The sequence below is a fragment of the Amblyomma mixtum genome, chromosome 1 (genome assembly GCF_055824585.1).
Source record: "Amblyomma mixtum isolate Tamu chromosome 1, ASM5582458v1, whole genome shotgun sequence".
Classification (NCBI taxonomy): domain Eukaryota; kingdom Metazoa; phylum Arthropoda; class Arachnida; order Ixodida; family Ixodidae; genus Amblyomma; species Amblyomma mixtum.
This window is the reverse complement of record NC_143012.1, coordinates 162,013,209-162,031,876: the sequence shown is the minus strand read 5'-3', so window position 1 is coordinate 162,031,876 and position 18,668 is coordinate 162,013,209. Positions and strand designations below refer to the sequence as shown.

General features: G+C 48.9%; 1 protein-coding gene across 1 annotated transcript in view; it reads right to left on the bottom strand.

Annotated features, from left to right (window-relative positions):
• Positions 1 to 17,127, bottom strand: part of LOC149369567 (arginine kinase-like) — a 28,656-nt gene extending 11,529 nt beyond the window's left edge. The window contains exons 1-6 of the mRNA XM_089575070.1: positions 17,114 to 17,127; positions 10,018 to 10,074; positions 8,955 to 9,344; positions 7,719 to 7,880; positions 5,098 to 5,151; positions 868 to 1,073 (exon numbers count right to left, since the gene is read on the bottom strand). Coding sequence (XP_089431196.1) covers positions 868 to 1,073; positions 5,098 to 5,151; positions 7,719 to 7,880; positions 8,955 to 9,344; positions 10,018 to 10,074; positions 17,114 to 17,127 — 883 coding nt within the window. The remainder of the gene's footprint in view (positions 1 to 867; positions 1,074 to 5,097; positions 5,152 to 7,718; positions 7,881 to 8,954; positions 9,345 to 10,017; positions 10,075 to 17,113) is intronic.
• Positions 17,128 to 18,668: the final 1,541 nt, after the last annotated feature.

The following is an 18,668-nucleotide window of genomic DNA, read 5'->3' as shown; positions in this document are numbered from 1 at the left end:
CTAAATTAAGAACTGCACACGAAATCTGTGCTACAAAAAGGGCGCGCAGATCGATATCCACAACCGATATTGATGGTAATTTCAGTAACGCAGGCATTGCGGTAACATCCTGAATGATTAATGGAGTACTTGCCTCGCTGAATAGATAGTTTTTGTTCAGTGGCGTTAATAACGATTTGTTTCGAACTATCCCAAACGGAGGCTGCACAAAGCATTTGCTTCGTAACAAGAGATTAATTTGAAGGCACTGCTGTTAAGAGCACACGCTGTGGAATGAGGGTGTCACCGACAGGAACATTGGCGGCAAGCGGCATTTGACTTTTGAGAAGCTGTCCTGCACCAATGGGCCTTGGACATTTTAATGTGATGTTCTACCCGAGACATGCACGCCGTTTTTTCCTATGTCAAGAACGGTACATTAATGGTCATGGGCAACTAATCGCTCAAGCAACTACCCTTATCGCTAAAGTAACATGCTAAGAATGGTGCAAGTTTTACTGAAAGCCATGGTATGTTTTCGTGAACAAAATTTTCTGTGATAAAATTGCTTTAGTTATTTGATTTCATAAAGCCTTTCCGTGGTTGACGGTGATGAAATTACGACTTTATGAACGACAAATGAAGTTGCATAATTTATTCCTCTACGCACTGCGTTCATTTGGAACCCGTGTTTTCTGTGTTGAAGAACTACACCGCTAATGCTTATCCCAGCAAATGTCAAGGGACTAGAGCACGCGCTAACGCACAGCCCATTCTTGAGATGACATGTTTTAACTAAAAACGCACTGAGAGGCTAAAGAGAGGGTGTCCTGATACTTAATATGGAAGGTCTACTTCTTTTTTTCTGATGCGCAGTTCAAGTCTCACCAGACTGGATGACGTCAAGGAGGGTGGCGCCCATGGCGGTCTTGCGAGTCTTGAGCTTGTCGAAGACCTCCTTGGTGAGGTACTTCTTGAGGAGGGACTTGCAGTCCTTGGCATCCTGCAGCTTCCTGAAGCCGGCCTCGAGCTTGTCCAAGGTCGCCTGGTCTACCTTGCCTCCTCCGCGTCCCCTGGCGTTTTCCGTGGATATTCTGGGAAGATTAATCGACAGGCGGTGCGTCAATGTGCTGCGAGGTACTACGTGCGAATGAAGGGCGCCTTTTGGAACGGTCTATAGAGAGGATAAGGATTTGAAAAGGAGAGCGTGATAGTTTTTAATGTAACCTGGATGCATGTTAAGCAATGCCAATTGCATTATGCAAAGCGAAGAGGCTTGTAAAGTTTACCTCTATGCGCATCCAGTGTACGTAAGTAGACGTCCGCATTAATCCATGTAAGAAGTAAACATAATCAATTTCTTCGAACAAAAGTTCTCTGACGTGAGATGTTTTAAAAGCTAAGAAGCTTACTGCACCCATATGTCATTGTTTTACAGCCGAATTGGCACGCTTGTAAGCCATGCCGTTGAATTTGTATTATCTGCGATGGCAGCCCGCTTAGATCAGGTAATTGTGTATTGTTCTATATGTTTGACGCTCGAGCCGGAATTGAACGCTTGCTTAAGAAACAGTGCTGGATAATACCAGAGACTTTCGATTATAATGCCCACTTACAGGATAAACGGATCGTGCTCTTTGTATTTTAAAGACGAGACTCAAGAGTGTGGCTGTGGGCAGTTTAATGGGATGAGCGGAATCGGCTATTGAGCCCAAGTACGTCGAATCATAACGAAGCTCATTGGTAGGACGTGTAAGTAACACTGGCTGAAATTAAACGTCATCGATCCGCTATCAGCACGATGTCCATGCATTAGCTTGGGTTTCAGACCTAAAAATTCGCACTGTTTATGAAGGCGCTCCTATTAAAAACGTAGCACGAATTAGGCTGCAGACGGTCGTAGTTCATTGCAAGAGAAAAGTCATTCTTGAAGTGTTCGGCCTTTAGAGTTCCGATCTTCAGTTTCCCATAAATTCACGCTTAAAAGGACACAAGACACTCCCGTTCAAGTGGGGGGATAACACGGGGATTAAATAACCGGAAAGGAAATGATATGTGGCGATAATAGTGACAAATCGAACATTTAAGACAAACCACATGAGGGCCCTGAAAAGGTCGATATGCGTGCAAGATTATGCCATCATTGTCGCCTTTGAAGAAGAGTGCATCAAAATGTGCATACTGTATGAAGAAACGGCAACCAAATGAGGAAGCTGTAAAGGAAAGGCAAAGGAGATTTTAACGTGGGTGGCTGGGTATACCAGATATGGTAATAACAGTGATCACAGTGGCCTACTGTGGTGCTGTAAATTCACAGCAGAATTTTGTGTCACTGTCTCATTAAAAAGGCAGCGAATCACTCTTGGCGACAGGTTGAACAAAACTGTTGCCATACGCATTGGAGTCTGACGTGTTTCAGGATGTGTGCGCCTCCTGACACTGATATATTTTATAAAGAAAAATCGCATCAAATTTATTAACGATCGAGATGTAACCAATTTCCATCAGCGAGGCTTAAAGATGCTACTGCAGCTTGACTGCTTATTCAGTACCGTAACATACCGGTGTAATTATATGGGAGTCAACGTACCATTGTACACGTCAATGGGTATGTGGTTTGAAGCCGCTCGAGACAGAGAGCTACGTGCGAATGAGTAAGGCCTTAAATCTTCACTCTTGAAAACGGAATTTACGTTTGTTTGCGTCTGAGATGCAAAGGCAGCATCCATTGAAGTTCAGCAACAGTGAATAAAACGATATAATCACGGCCTTTTATAGTTTGCTGAGTTCACACACAGGCGCTCGGTTGTTAAGAATAAAAACTGGATTAGACATGTGAAGCATGAGACTTGTGCAAGGCGTTTTTCGAGAACGTAGCTCGATGAACGTAACTCAAGTCCGAATGTCTTGTGCGTATTGCGTTATGCATCGGTCTCAAGATTTTCGAAATGCTGCCGATTCAGTGCGCGGCAGCAGGACCATCTGCGCATTTAAAACCTGCGTGGCATGCGGAGAACAACATTGTTTAAAAATAAGGAATTTTCGATGCCACAAATTACACCGCAGATTGCTGAGTGCGAGTTTAAAAAACGCATCGCTGAAGACTCGAGCGACGAACGTGCCTGTTATTGGCTGAATCCGGCGCATAGGAGCGGATGCACCTATGACAGGGGCAGCAGCTCAGAGCAAGTCCCAAGATATGCTGCATGGCAGAGGAGTTCGGACGGGCCGCGGCGCGGGGTTCGGCGCACTCAGGCCCCGCCAAGAGGAACAACCGCAGTCGGAGCGCCGAATTTCGGTGGCATGTCACAGTGGAGCTTCGGAGGGGACCGAAGCCTCCGCAGCCATCAAAACACTACTAAGGCTTCTTCTTCATTCATTTATGCGCGTAATGCACGAAAAATACAAACGTCTTCTTCCTCTGGATGGATGGAATGGATGGAAGATAGGAGCGTCCCCTTTGAAACCCTGTGGCGGCAGTTGCCACCATGCTCAGCTTTTTTTTTTTTTCATTTTTATGCTAATTCATTTTTGGACAATTACACCCCTTAGTGGGGCAAAACTATCACTGTAGCGCTATGCTGCCTTCCACGAGTAGAAAAATAACGAACATGATTACTTGTATTCTTTCTGGCCGCCTTTGCCTCATTGACTTCTGCTCATGGCAGAGGTGGCGGATTGTCTTCTTCTGAGCAGACGTACTACCGCTATGTGCTCTGGAAGACCGCCCCCCCCCCCCCCCCCCCTAAAAAACACAGAAAAACAGTCCTGTAATATTAGGCGATTATTAAGCGTAGAAAGTTGGGCTAGTTGGTTGGTAGTACTATTGTGAGACATTCGAGACGGGCGTTCGTCCTGTCTAGTCTACCTTCGTCCCTGTCTTTTTAGCCGCTGGAATGTCTCACAATATTAGGCGAGAGTGGCTGGCGCCAGCGGCCTTTGTGTTCGGTTGATGTGGTGACCGCATGCAGTTGCCCTCGCAGGGTGTCGCACGACACAGATTTGCAATTCGCGACTATTATTTTTTGAGCTTTTCTATCGTGCGTCCTGAAGGGAGTTCCGAAGCAGAACGAGACAAACTTTTCTATGCTGGGTTGGGTTTAAGCGCATGAAGCTAAATTTGGTGTTAACTCCATGACAGAGATCATTCTGAAGTTACAAAGAAAACTGTCTTGCCTCAGACACATTATCACAGCCACAACCCTTCTCAGTCGCATTGCCTCGTCAATTGATAGCTAGAAATTGTGTGTATTGTGCCAACTGTGACGGGTTCCGCTACCGCCACGCGCCGACACTACATTGCGCCTGATGACGACGAAGTTGCCCCGCTCTCTTGGTGCTGGCTACGCCTGTCTACGCTGCCAGATCCTACACCGTGGTTTGGTTTCTTGAGGACGCCTAATAAACGCACCCCTACATGTGTTTTATCACAGTTTTCTTACTTATTTTACTGCACTTCACGATGGGGAGGGGGGTGTTCTAAATTATTTTTAGGTGTCCCACGTATACTTTCGGTACTATAAGTTTAAAATGATGGCTAATAATTTATCGCTGATTTTTAGGTTCCTGCAGTGAGGAGAGAGAACATTTTAGTGCGCGACGCGGGTCGTGGAGGTTTTTTGAAAGGAGAACGGGACTTTGGTCCAGAGTTATTTGTGCTTAGAATGTTGCTGCAAGTTTGAATAGCGCCGAACATAAATCGCTAAATTGGTTAACATTTGCGCTGTCACCCGCAGTTATCTTGGATCTGCGTCTTCACAGAACATGCTTTTGTCGCGCCACTCACCGCAAATTATTCCCACGACTATTCTGGAGCGTGGAAGCACAAAGCCCTCACGGACACCTCAACTCCTCTGAGTAAACACTAATGCCGTACGTGCAGTCTACTCAGTAGCACTAGTGGCTGCATGCGGTTGTTCGTATGTGGGCTCAAAATGCGCAAGGCCCTTGAAAACTAGGGTTGAAGGCTTAAAAAAAATATTTGACGTCCATGACGGTGCGGTGACGTATTCCTGGAGCCAACTTTAAATGAAAAACATCAAAGGTGGCTCATGAGTCAGCAGTGCGGGTAATCCTCTTAATGCAAAGCTGCCATAGGACGGCAAAAAAGGTACTTACTTTTGAATAAGGGTAATGTAGCGTTTCCCCGTATCGGCAGGCATCATCGTGCGGCTTCGCATGAGGAAGGTGGCAATAAAAAAGGACGGAGGGAAGGATTAGTTAATAAGGATAAACGCGTGACAGGCTGCGACGCTATCAATCCTGCAAGTAGGATTGCTGTGTGGTAGATCTGGCTCAATTTCGCTTTCTGGTTGCAGACTGCTATGAAATATTACGTGCAAAAAATTGCTACGGGCGGACAAATTTAGGTGTACGGTAAGAAAAGTTGGAGATCCATGCAGTCCTCAAATTTCCTGACCTTTGCCAGTGTGAAGTTAACTGTGCGGCGACTGATCTTCTGGAACGAAGACTTGAAAAATAACTTCTACAATAGCACGCAACATATACTTTCAACTGATGCGACTTCGAAATTTTATCAGTATTCGAATTACTAATATCGAAAAGAAGGATGTCCTACGTACGCTACGAAAGTGTCATTTGCCACAAAAAAGAGTTTTTCATGACTCAGTTCTCACATAGCGTTAGCTCTGATGCAATGCATATGTCAGGCTTATTTTAGGCAGTCGGTTTGAAACCTGTTTCAGTTGTGCTCTACGACGTCCTGGAGTATGAAAACAATGTTCGATTTGAGGAGTACCGGTCCGTGTCAACACCGAGGAGCCTTTATTTACCGGAGACTATTTCATGGTACTAAAAAATTTTCTTGTATGTTCAACCCAGCAAACGCTGCATTTTTTAGCTGTTTTTTTTTCGTACGGCACACCTAACACCGAAAGATATGCATTTTAAGAACATTAAACCACTGAGGCACTTACTGAAACCCATTTTCAGTGCTTAAGTATTCGACCACAAACATATCTTATCATGGAGACCATACAATCTGTGCGGCCATACACGAGTGCAGACGACTTTCGTAGCGTAGCGTCGCCATATGCGAGATGCTCTGCTCACATTTCGCGAGCTTTTACGACACGAAAGAGCGTTATGCACTGCCAGGGCTGCGGCGGTGCTGAGACGGCTATAGCTGAGCTGCCTACGAAGCATGAGATGGCGTAATGACCATTATTTCGGGCTCTGTAGCGGCGCATGATTTCAGTTCCGGAAGTCAGTTCAGAAGACTATTTCCGTGTATCATCCTAAATAATTTTCAGTGCCTCTGCTTGAATCTGAGGGTATGCCAGAGGATCCAGCTTCTCAGTGACAGATTGTAATACGGAACATATGTAAAGAAGGGCTGCCTATCACCTTTGAAGACTCTTCTCTGAATGATGGGCGACTAACATTTCAGCTTTGTTTTTAAGAGTGTAGTTTGCCACATCATTTGTCGACATACGAAGCATTGCCTGGACGAGAATAATGATGACTTTCAATTTTTTGCAAGACTCTATTCCTTCGTCTGCTAGCAGTGTTTACAGACTCTTCAGGCCAAGTCGCAGACAAAGTAATCACGCACGTATCGTGGGTGCACTTCTTGGACTCGACAACAAGTCGCAGCCGCCTACTTCAGGTTCATTCCCTCGTGCTCACAACGGGAGAGGCCAAGAAAGAATAGCTGTGCCGAGACCTTTTGCCTTTAGGAAAGGGTTCGGAGGCAGAGAATGGAACTGCTGAATGAGAGGTGAAAAATAGCCTGAGAAGTTTGCTTTAAGCATACCACCACGTACGAGTAGAATCCGTAATAAACGTTACGGAAGTAATTTAACAGGCAGTTCAGGCACTTCAGGAAAGTCCAGTAAGCTTTGGTTCTGAAGTCTTTAATTAGCAGTTCGGCAGGCTGATATGTGTGTCTGCTATGTTGCTGTGGCGTATGCCATCTTTGTTCTACGTTGTCGCTAAAAGTTTTGTACGCCTTATCGTAGCCTAGCTTCCTAAGGCAGGTGGGTAAAAACGCATGATTGTTTTGAGACATTAAGGACCTCATATAGGTACGCTATCTCCTAGCGGACATCTGTCGACTGAACCTCTCAGAGGATCGCATAGGCACCACCTTCCACTGGTAGTCCTGCGTTCCATGTGCGAGCATAACTGCTCCTGCGTGGTAGGTACAACCCTGAGAGTAATAAAATGCGGCCGATCTTAGCGCAGAACATAGAAAGGGAAGGAAAGTTTGTCTGTATTCACTAAAACTTCCTTTCTCATCCTGAAGGGCAACCGAGCAAACTACTCAACAGGGCGCAGGAATTGAAGCATAAAGATGCTTCTTTGGTGCAGCTAAACAACAGTTTTCTCTGTGCCTGATTATTATAGCACTATTCGATTGCCGCGCGATGCCCTCTCATGCTTCGCAGCTAGATCGGTGTCACGAGTTAGACACCATTAGCATACCGTGTACCGTGTTGCCTTTATCGTCACCGAAGTCCTGGAGTACCAAGAGCCCACGGGCCGTAAGTGCACATGTGCAGATTGCCTTGAAGGCGCTAGATGGCGCCAGGTACCTGGCAGCTGCGCTGATCCTGCAATGTCGGACCCAATCTGCGCGTGCGCCTGGCGGTGGGCGGGCTCCTGGTGCTTCGGTACTTAGGTAACGGTAACGGCAACACCGTACACGTTGTACTGAAGGTGTCTAATTAATGCCGGTAGTAAGTGGTGCATGGAAGATGGTGCCCCGACGCACGGACCTTCCTTTTCCGCGGCTGGATTTCTTCCGTGCCGGCAGGTAATCGGACGGCTGGTCCGAGCCGCGTCTGTCCCGGCGTCCACCCCAATCGCGACTGTCTCGCCTGTCGAGGTACTCGCCGCCTTCGCTGTAGCTCGCCCCATAGTACGTCATGCCGGACGACCTTCACAAGATCGCCCGTGAGGCATTCAGTGCGCACGCGAAGCTAACGCTACGAAAGTCATCTGCACCGGCACAGGTACGTGCAAAGTTCTGGTAGCTCAAGTAGCCACAGCGCAGAGTACCGGAGCCAGATTCATAGAAATGTTTGTATGAATTCTTACGTACCTACATTGGGTATGAAAGCAAAGCGTGCTAGGAGTCTCGGGGAAACTTGCCCCGGAGCTCACGGCATTAAAGGAAAGATGTGCCCAAAACATGTGCGGTGAGTGTGTTTGGTCCCCGACAGGGAATTATTCTTCCAGCTCTCCTGTTATAGAATCCTTCAGGACAAACACGCACTGTGTGTCTGAGGCATTGCAGTGCAGTGACCCACGGTTTTGGTCGTTTCCGCAATTCGCGATTCATTATGTCATTTTGTACACAGCGGGAGTTTCAAATTTCTTGAAATTCTTACTTTACCCAAAATAGAGGAATGTGTAGGAAAATTCCACGAAACTATAAAGACCTGATACTGTAGTCAATTTTTCCTCTGCTCACTAACAAAGCGCTGCCAATGCGCTATCGGAATGAGGACGGCTACAAGAATGCAAAAAAGAACGGCAAACGAAAAATCATTTCTTGGTCTCTCATAATTTCGGCTTAAAACTGTGCGACTAGGCTTGCTTGCGTGCTTTTTTGCCGGCATTTTCGTAAGCATGAAAATAGAGCGAGTTTTGCATGCTTGGGCTCCACATGCAGAATAGCCTCTAAGACGAGCACACGTAAAATAGCGGTCGAAATGACGAGTAGCACTACAGCGTCACCCGAAACTAGCGTTCAGGCCGAAACGATGCGCTGTGAGAAAAAAGGCGCTCGCAAATTGGTGCCTCCAGCGCCCTGCATGTTCGGTCACGTGCAGGCAGCTCCCTGAGTTTAAGGCTCTAGTGCAGTGATCTCCGGTGATAAATTGCGCGTTGAAGGTCACCTTGAGCGCTGACTGCGTATTTAGCTGTTCAGCCGCCTTAGCTTATGATGCCCTGATTGCGTTTGCAGCGGCTGGTTGGAGCGTGCTCGACGGAGCCGGACTCGCGCCTACCTCCTGCTGGCGTACGCAGGTCCGGGACCTCCGTACATCATTGGAGGAGGTGGCGGCGGGCAGTACCCCATCTGCGGCTGCTGCGCGTACATCATGGGGTCTGGCTGCTGCATGAACTGCTGCGGCATCATCATGGGTTGCGGGGCCATCATAGGTTGCGGGGCCATCATGGGCTGCGGCGCCATCATAGGTTGCGGCATCATCATGGGCTGCGGCGCCATCATGGGCTGCGGTGCCATCATGGGCTGAGGTGCCATCATGGGCTGAGGTGCCATCATCATGGGCGGCGGTGACGGAGGCGGCGCGTACATCATTGGCGGAGGTGAGGGCGCTGTCGGCGGCTGGTACATCATGGGAGGACTGGCCGGACGCATTTCCGGCTGGCTGCCACTGCAAACAGCCCACGCGGTCAAAGTCGTATCCACTCCCGCCACCAGGCATGGCTACTTCCAAAGTCCTTTACTCATGCCGCTAACAGAACTCCTTGTGAAAGGGCAGCCATATACTACGCCTCCTTTCTGGAATCAACTACAAGGAGGCGCTGCATGTCAGCCACAGCATCAGCTATCAGCGGCGCTCAGTAACTTCAGAGCATTGATGCGCAGTTAAGTGGGTGCGACAAACTACACAGCTCAAAATGTTCGAAGTGCCGGAGTTCGGAACGTGACACCTATTGGAAGTCCGATGAACGGTTTGAACAAAGCGCTCTATCCTAGCTTTAGGTAAAGTTTGTCCAGTAGGAGGTTACGACGGGGTTTCAGAATTTTCCCAGTTAGGTGCACACTGGTGGCAGTGAAAAGTGTACACAGCTCTAACATCGGCTGCCTCATAAAGCGATGAATCTGCTACACCAGTTAGAAAATTATTTGGTGTTATTTGCATGAGAACTTAGAGAGCTTTTTTTAGAGAGATTAACGTGTTATATATAAATCCTTACAGTTACTGAACATATTTTAACCATTAAGCTAATCGAACTGACATACTATACCTGCTACAGCGTGCCAAAAGATCAGTATACAATTCTTGTTCCTTTATAAAAGGTAATGAATTCGCTGATACTTGCCTGCTTTTGCTTTTGCTGACATTGACTCGAGTCTGTGAGCTGATGTCGACGTGAACGCTGCAAATTGAACAGAACAGGGTGAATTTCATTCAAATACGCGTGGCCAGTGCTAAAGGGCGTGGTAGTTTACAGAGGTTTGAAGTTTTTCGCGGGTTAACTATGGAGGGCAATTTATCGTTGAAGAACTAAAGACGCCAAATTTTTTCTTGCTTATTTTCTTCCTTTAAATGACGCATTAGACATCAATATGCATTCATAATCGCGTGACATTCGCCTACGACCCGCTAAATAACTTATAATTGAATTTCTTCTTGAGGGAGTTTCGGTTTCATCAACCGAATTATGGTTGTAACGTGAAGTTGACCGTTAGGTCACGCGATTCAGGGATAATGTGCAATACAACTGCTTATACGTCGTTTGTTGTCATTCCATCTCTTGAAAGAGGCTAGTTTAAGCGGTGTGTTGAATTTAAACAACGTATCGGCGTTTATGTTTGCCACAAAATTCGGCGCACATACGGAAAGCCGGCGCGGCGGGGAAGCAATTTCGCCAGCGCGAGCCGTAGACAATTCTCGAATATTGGAGAAACGAACTGCGCAAAGCGCGTAACCTTGCGTGTGTTGGTGCCCTCTGCACTTCGCCAGCCGGCGCTGCACGAAAGGAAGGACGTCCGCGGGCACTGTCGATCGTTAGAGAAGTTTGGAGAAGATATTATACATTGTCGACAGAGAGTGCCTAGCCTCGGGCGTGCTGAGTGATGTGTTCTCCACTTCTCTCGCACGCAGGCGGCGGCGGTTCGGAAAGAAGAGACTGAAATTCTCAGGAAACCTGTCTCCGCACGTGACCAATGGGGACGCGCTTCAGGCGAGAGGATTAAAGTCAGGATGAGAGTGCAATGTATGGTTAATACTGTATGTATGTGCGTGCCTGCCTTGGCGCGAAGAAACGAATAGACGCGGTGCGCGCCCATATATGAAGGACGTTGACCGCGGTCTGTCAGCCCGAGCCGCCGTTTAAGCTTCGGAGCAGTGCGCCCGCTCGACTCCCGGGACAGCACCACTCGCCCAGCCATGGACCAGCGAGGCAGCGCGCGCCAGCCTTCGGGACGGCATCATCGTGGTCCTGCGGTCGTTGGACTGTCTCAGTGCCTGGTGAGCAAATTGTGTCCTTTTTAAGGCGAAAGCCTTTAATGGCTCGTGCTCCCGGTGTCCGTCCATGCTCGCGGTGTCCGTCCGTGCGCTGGAATCGTGCCAACTGTGGTCTCTCCGCGCAGCGGCGCAACCTCCTCCCCTCCTTAGCAACCGGCGCGCCGGTGGGCGGCGCAGCTGTGCATAGTGACCGTGACGTCACACAGTAGCGGTAGAACAAGCGCGCGAGCGTCGGTGGTGGCAGCTGCACCGCCGCTCCTTCGCCAGACGTCTCGTTGCAGTCGAGTGAGTGAGACGCATGGCTCCAAAGCAGCCCAGTGATTCCGTGCCAAGCGGTTCGGGGAAGCGGCAGTGGGTTGACCATAAGGCTTTCGCCAAGCACACTTTAGAATTTCCAAATTGTGTTCGGTAATTTCTGTGTGTATCTCTTGTATCAGTGCACTTTAGATGCAATACCTTTCTTGCATTATAACCTCTCTCTTGTGTTACAAAGCACATGCTGCATTGTTCTGTGGAATCACTTTGTACGTGCTATTATGAGTGATTAGAAATTCCTCTGTATCGTCTCATTGCTGTATAAGCATTGTTTTATTTGTGAACCTTTGGCTCCGACCCATTCTCTGGCTTGCGACCGGCGAAAGCTGGGCACCAAACGACATCCCCCTCTTTTCACTTGGTAGCTGGTTTCGGGCTGAGCTTGCCACGCTGAGTAGAGGGGTGGAGGGCATCTCCTTTAAGACCGCTACCCCCCCCCCCCCCCCCCCCCCGCTCTAAGGGTGAATTACAGTGCACTCGACAAGTGCGCGAAGGTGACAACGTTGCAGGTTTTTTCTAGTCTCACGTGATCTAAACGCCAACTACACGCCACAGACATAGTTCAGTTGCTGAAGCCGGAACTGCATGAGCGAAAATATTGAATTATTAATTATTTGGCAGTCACAGGCGAATGCCACACGGTGATCCATGTATTCTAATGGCATACGAGGTTTAACATCCCAAAGCGACTTAAGCTACGAAGGGCGCCATAGTGGAGGGCTCCAGAAAATTTCGACCACGTGGGGTTCTTTAACGTGCTCTGACATCACAAAGTACACGGGCCTGTAGCATTCCGCCTCCGTCGAAATGCGACCGCTGCGGCAGGGAACGAGCCCGCGTCTTTCGGGTCAGCAGCCGAGCACCATAACCACTGAGCTACGACGGCGGCTCCGTGTATTCTGATGTGTAACGAATAATTTGGAAGAAGAAAACACGCAACTGAAATTAGGTGTCTGTGGTGATTTAATGCCATCGCCAGCTTGAGTAGGCTACGAGATTACGTGACATTATGCCCCCAACAGTGTTCACGCATGTGAAGTTCCAGTGGGCAATCGGACGGCTGGATTTCACTGGCGGTGCCACAGTAAAGGCGCGTTCCGACGTAGCGCGCGCGCGGCACGGCGACGTCACGTCGCCCACCCAGAATGCACCGCGCACGCCTCCCACGTCACTCCTCCCCTCTACCCCCTCCGCCACTCGCCTCTTCTCCCAGCCGGTTTTCGAACGAAGAACGTTCTGCGCATGCGCTGCCTCGCGTCGGAGCGGCTGGACTGTAGAGCTCCCGAAATGCGCCTGGCGTAGCATCGCCGATCTGACGTACCCGACGACAACCGGCTCTCGCCCGCGCGCCGAGAACGTCGGAGTATAAACGCGCCTTAAGGGCCTGGTAACGTTCTGGGACTGTGCATGGATATGTTAACGGTGCCAGTAAGATCCGTAAAAATACAGCGCGGCACCTTTGCTTGAAGAAAGCGCAGAGTCAAGAAGGAGTTTCTTACAGCAGCATGCTACATCGTTCGAAAGATTGCATGGGTCAGCGGGTCCTTAGCACTCGATGACATCCCGCTTAAGTGGCGACTGGCGAAAGCGAATTTCCTCTATTTTGATGCTAGTTTGCTTTATTGGAAAAGAGAGCGCCGGGGGGATCTGCTACGTCGGTTAGCGCCTGGCCCTTATTGAGTTTCAAGACGTGTAAAACCCCGGTCGCCAAAAACTGTATCGCAAAGGAAGAAACGACAATAGACACCTTTAGCATACCGTGCACATTGTTACCGTTACCGGAATACCGGGAGCCCGCGCAGCGCCAGTGCGCATGTGCAAGTTGCGTTGAGGGTGTCAGGTACCCGACAGCCGCGCGTACGTCTGCCGCATTGGGGCTAATCAGTGCGAATGCACTGGTAGGTGGGAGGGCTCCTTTTACCTCGGCAATGGTAGCGGTAACACGGTACGCGGTGTGCTAAAGGTGTCTAATACGTGTTCGGCCAATGTCGCACTGCACATTAGATATCGCTCAGCTTGGCGTTACCGCGGCGCCCGCTAGGAATTAACTGCACATGCGCATGAGACACATGTGGAGCTAGTGCGTATGGTACTTGTAGCGGTAAACGATCTTAGTGAAATAACGTTAATTTGGGCGCCACCAATTTAAGACAAAGCAGAAAAACTCGGAAACGTCATAAAAGAGCCAACTAAAGTCAATTTTAATTTGGCACAGTGAACCCAGTGTTTCTGACCAGCAAGGACGGGATCCTGAAGCTCTGCGTAGGTTAGCACCAAATTACAAGCTGACAGCGAAATATACGTACTTATGTTGTGGACGCAAAAGTGACCTAATTCCAGTCTGGTCTTGAGTAAGTATGAAGAGTGGTTAGGCTAAAATTGAAATTGCGTAGGGCACTTACGTGCTTTGAATGCGGAGGCATTGTTTTCGTTTGTTTTCTTTTTATTTACTTTAATTAAAATTTTCTGCCCTTCTAATGACACGTCTACTCTTTAGCATACAGTCGTAAGGCAACGTACAGGGTCTGTTCTGAAAGTAGTAGGACTGATTTTTTTTCTAAATTTTATTCATGATAATAGTACGAATGATTAGCATTTTTCAAAGGAGCACCCTTCCGCATCTACACACTGCTGCCAATGAGTTTTCCAGTTTTCGTACACCTCCAGGAACGCCTGGACCGGAATGCTGTTTAGCTTCCTCGTCACGGCCTTTTGAACCACCTCTACCGATCCGTGATGCTTCTCCTTGACCGTCGACTTTATTCTCGGGAATAGAAAAAAGTCTGGCGGGGTCAAGTCGGGGCTCTAGGGGCGGGGGAGGGGGGGGGGGCGAGGCAGCGTTGCCGCCTTGTGCTGGGCAAGATACTTCATTACGTGGAACCCTGTGTGGCCCGGCGCGTTGTCGTGGTGCAGCCGCCATTTGTTGGCGATGGCTGGGCGGACACGAACAATGCGTTTTCGCAGTCTTCCGAGGACTTCCACGTAAAAAACTGCATTAACTGTTTGTCCGGGTGGTACGAACTCTTTGTGGGTGACTCCATGTCGATCAAAAAAGCAAATGAGCATGGACTTTTCCTTGGATTTGCTCTTTCGCACTTTCTTGGGGCTTGGGGAGGAAGGGGTGGGCCATTCTGAGCTCTGCCGCTTGCTCTCCTTGTCGTATTCAAACAACCACGTCGCGCCACAGGTCACTACATTATCCAAAAAATCGGGGTCCTCATTCACGTGATGAAGAAGATCCTGGCAAATCGCTTTCAGGCTGTCCTTTTGCTCCTCTGACAATACTACTCGCGGCACCAACTTCGCGCACACTTTCCTCATGGCTAAGTTTTCGGTCATGATCTCTAGAACTTGGGTTTGAGGAATGCTAAAATCATCAGCAATCATTTTGATACTCATCCTGCGATCAATGTTAAGTAAATTTTTCATCGCGACACATTTTCGTTGGTCTTGCTGGTCGATGAGCGTCCGGAGCGGTCGTCGTCTTCCACTCTTTCCCTACCTTCTTGGAACAGCTTGTGCCGCTCAAAAACACCTGATCTACCCATGGCAGCATCACCGTAGGCCTCCTTAATCATGTCGTGAGTCTCTTTTACCGTTTTACCAAGCTTTACATAAAATTTGATCGCATATCGCTGATCCAGTAAACACTCCATGATTCTGCGTGACGAGGCGTTTCGACAGGGGTCCACAATACAAGCGACTTGCTCTCTTCAACGACCGAGAGCAGACTGCCGATTTTCCCCAGCGTTCCCAATATCCCCCTTCACCGATCCTACGCGCGCAGACAACCTTTCGTCCTCCCGTTCACCCAGGAAAAAATCAGTCCTACTACTTTCAGAACAGACCCTGTATATGCTAGTTTCACCTTCATTCGCCAAGAAGCAAAGCGGTTTTGTTGTGTACGGGTTGCGCGCTTGCCTCGCAATTTGAATGTCCTCAATTTAATTCCCCGCAGCTTCGGATGAAATCTTTCTTGAATGCGAAATCATTATATGCCACATTATCTCAAAAGCCGGCGTCAGCCGTCCGCCGTCTATGGCACTAAATTCGGAGGATGTCAGAAAGTCTTTTTACGGGGCGCCGAATTTCATTTCAATGCCGCGTCATCATGGTCAACGCATCAGCGCATGACCACCATTGATTGTTTGGACATGTGTGACTCCCTGCGTGTGACCCCCATTCACTGTTTTCGTCCGCCAGCGTCCGACCCTTGACAGTGCCTACGTCATCATTATACGTCAGCATGCGCGCAGTACTCTCCACCGGGACTACAGGTGGCGACACAGAGGAATCAAGCCATAAATTGGCCTCACGCTGGCTTCGCGGTCACTGGGCACAGCAGTATCGGAAGCATGCGGAACACTAACTTGTGCATCTACCTCGTGCACTTATACGCATAATGCTTTTGGATTCTCACTCATAAGGTGTCTTAAGCGTCTGGGCCTGATTTTTTCTTTGCCGGACGCATGGGTTCAGGAAGTCGTTTTTCCTGGACATTGGGTTACGTTGTCGATGAGCCTTATAAAGCTTTCGAAAAACATCGCCAAAAGCAGACCGGGGGACGTTCCTACAGTGTCAGTGCCTGCCTAAGGATTGTTTTTTCAATACTTTCGGCCACCAGCAGCATCGAAAATGACAGCAGACTACGTATTCACTGTATGAAAAGGGTACATCTGCCTGATGCTTGGCGATGGCGAGGCTGTGTTGTCTTGAAAATTTGACCTGCATCTCGCGAGGTTATAAAAAAGTGCTAAAGGCAATTCAAAAGCTGCTGTAATACGTAAAAATATGCTTTATCACCAGTGAAGGAATTTAGTTTTTCAGCGTAGCTGCTATTCGATCATTCACCCTATATACGTCCGCATTAGCGTATTAGCCCGGTGAATCACGTGACCACCCTGAAGGTCAAGTGATGTTTAAGCAGGTGAGGGTGGTAACCATAGTTGCATGCATAGTTGCATAAGGGTATTTTTTTTCTTGGTGGGGTTCTGCAAGCCTTCAGAGTGGCCCGAATAAAAGAGCTGCCAAGGTAATTTTCTTCAGCCAAATGAGAGGAAATGTGTTGACCGGTTACAGAAGACCTGTGCCATCTACCAATGTTTGGAAAAACATTTGTGTCACCGAGCTACGCATATGCCTAACAGGGTATGAAGTCCACTTTACGCTGGGTGAACTGTAGAACTTTACAGCACTCTCCAGCGTTGGCACACTGTTACGAGGCCTGTATTTTATCAGGCTTGCAGGGGTGCAATTCTTGAATTCTATGGCTAAACATTTCAGAAGCGAAGACATGCTGCTAGACTGCAAGGGCTTCCTGCAGGCGGTGGTAGTCAGCCGCTTGTCATGACACCACGCAGAAGATTGCTCCCGTTAGGTTACTTTTCGGGAACACTATTCCAAACGGTATTTTCATTTTGTGGGCTCCAGTGCAAGTTGCGCATTGCACTGCAGCTGATTGTACTTTAAAGCGCTTTTACACTAGAGCGCTTTGACCAAAGCGATGCTGTCACTAGGCGCTACCGTGATCTGAACCAAGATGGCTAAACAGCTCTTTCGATTCTAACGCTTTCATATGGCCTTACGAGAAGATTTCGCCGGCTGCTCAGCGCTACTTCCTACTCCTCGCTCACCGTGAGCCGCTCATGGTTGCCGCCGCCGCGTGTGAGCTCCTCGGGGCACCGCTGGTCGCTCGAACCTGGCCGCCGCAGGCGCCGACTAGCGAGGTTTCCTCCCGGGGCCTTCACAAACGCGTGGCCGGCGCCGCCTTCTTCGTTGCAGCCACCGCCGCTCTCCCGTGGGCTGGCCCTCCTCGACGAAGCGCGAGTCGCGAGCGCCGGTGCTAATGGCGATGCGGCCATTTCCTTTTTTATCGGGGATGACAGGATACTAAACCGGGTCATGAAGGTGAAAAATTGTTTAGAAGGAAACTGCTGCTCGAGAATGAAAAGACCTTAGTTGTTCTCTGATGAATGCGGTGCTCCTGTCCACGGGTCCCTAAACGTTGAGGTTCCTGGTGGCGGGTTTTCCACGCTTGCTCAAAACGGTGCTTCGTCGTCTCCGCCATCCTCATAATCGCGTCTCTCAGCCTGAGTGCCATCGCGAGCACCACCAATGGAGTCACTGCCGACTCTCAGGGATCGTCCGAATTAGGAAGCATAGAACTGAATTTGACCGCATTGCGCCTTCTGTGGTGCAGTGGCTAACTTTCACCACATGATACCGGCATTGCAGAAGAATCCAAGTGTTCCAATAATCAATAAGACAACAACCGGAAGACCAGGTTTCTCGGTGAACCGGGCAAGAGAAGCGGCAAAAGCCCATGGGTTCCTGGAGTGAGGGCCCACCCAACTGCTATTTTCTCTATGAATTAAACATTTTGCTCTCTCTCTGTCGTCTCTCAGGGCAGTGTAGTCACGGCCACTTGCCGCAGGTCGAGGTGGTAGATAAATGTTTGAACGAAGAACGTCGTGTGAAGGCAGCACACAGAGAATGCGAGAACTGGACGGGCGCTTCACTAATGGCACGGGGACACATAACCAAGGATTCGCTAGCCTCCTCGGTCGCTGTGAACGTGGGGAACTAAATATCTAACTCTGATGCATATATGGCCCGAAATGATATCGTTTGTACCACACTCCCCCTTGCTCAGAAGTCTACTCTCTTTCAGGTTTTCATATACAGCTTCTTTGGTTGGTAATGCTGTCCTTCAAGCTGCAGTACTATGGCAGGGATGGCTTAGCACGTGCTTCGCTACGCCACTTGTAGGTTTATATTATGTTCACAGGCTCCCGCAATATCTACAAAGTTGACCTCCCTGGCGGCCATCGTCATCAGCGTGGCAGTGGCCTAGCTCTTTGACGATGATGGCCGCGAGCGAAGGTACAATCTCGGCCAAAGGTAACGAACCATCGGGGTTTGCTTCTTAGCCGTAGAGTGAAGCCCTTACGGCGCCCCTAAAGACCAAAAGCTGAAGGTGAGTTCTCCTTAAGGCTTAAGGCCTTAATGGTCTAATATGGGTAAGGGTCTAAATACACGGCTAAAACACAAACCGTCGCTGCTTGCTTACTTTCGGCAAAGATGGTATACATTAATTGAGAGCTTACACGCACAGTGGGGCGATAATTACGCCAGGATGTACTACTTACAGTGATCCAGTCGCCGGGATCTCCGAGAAAAGCGTGCTGA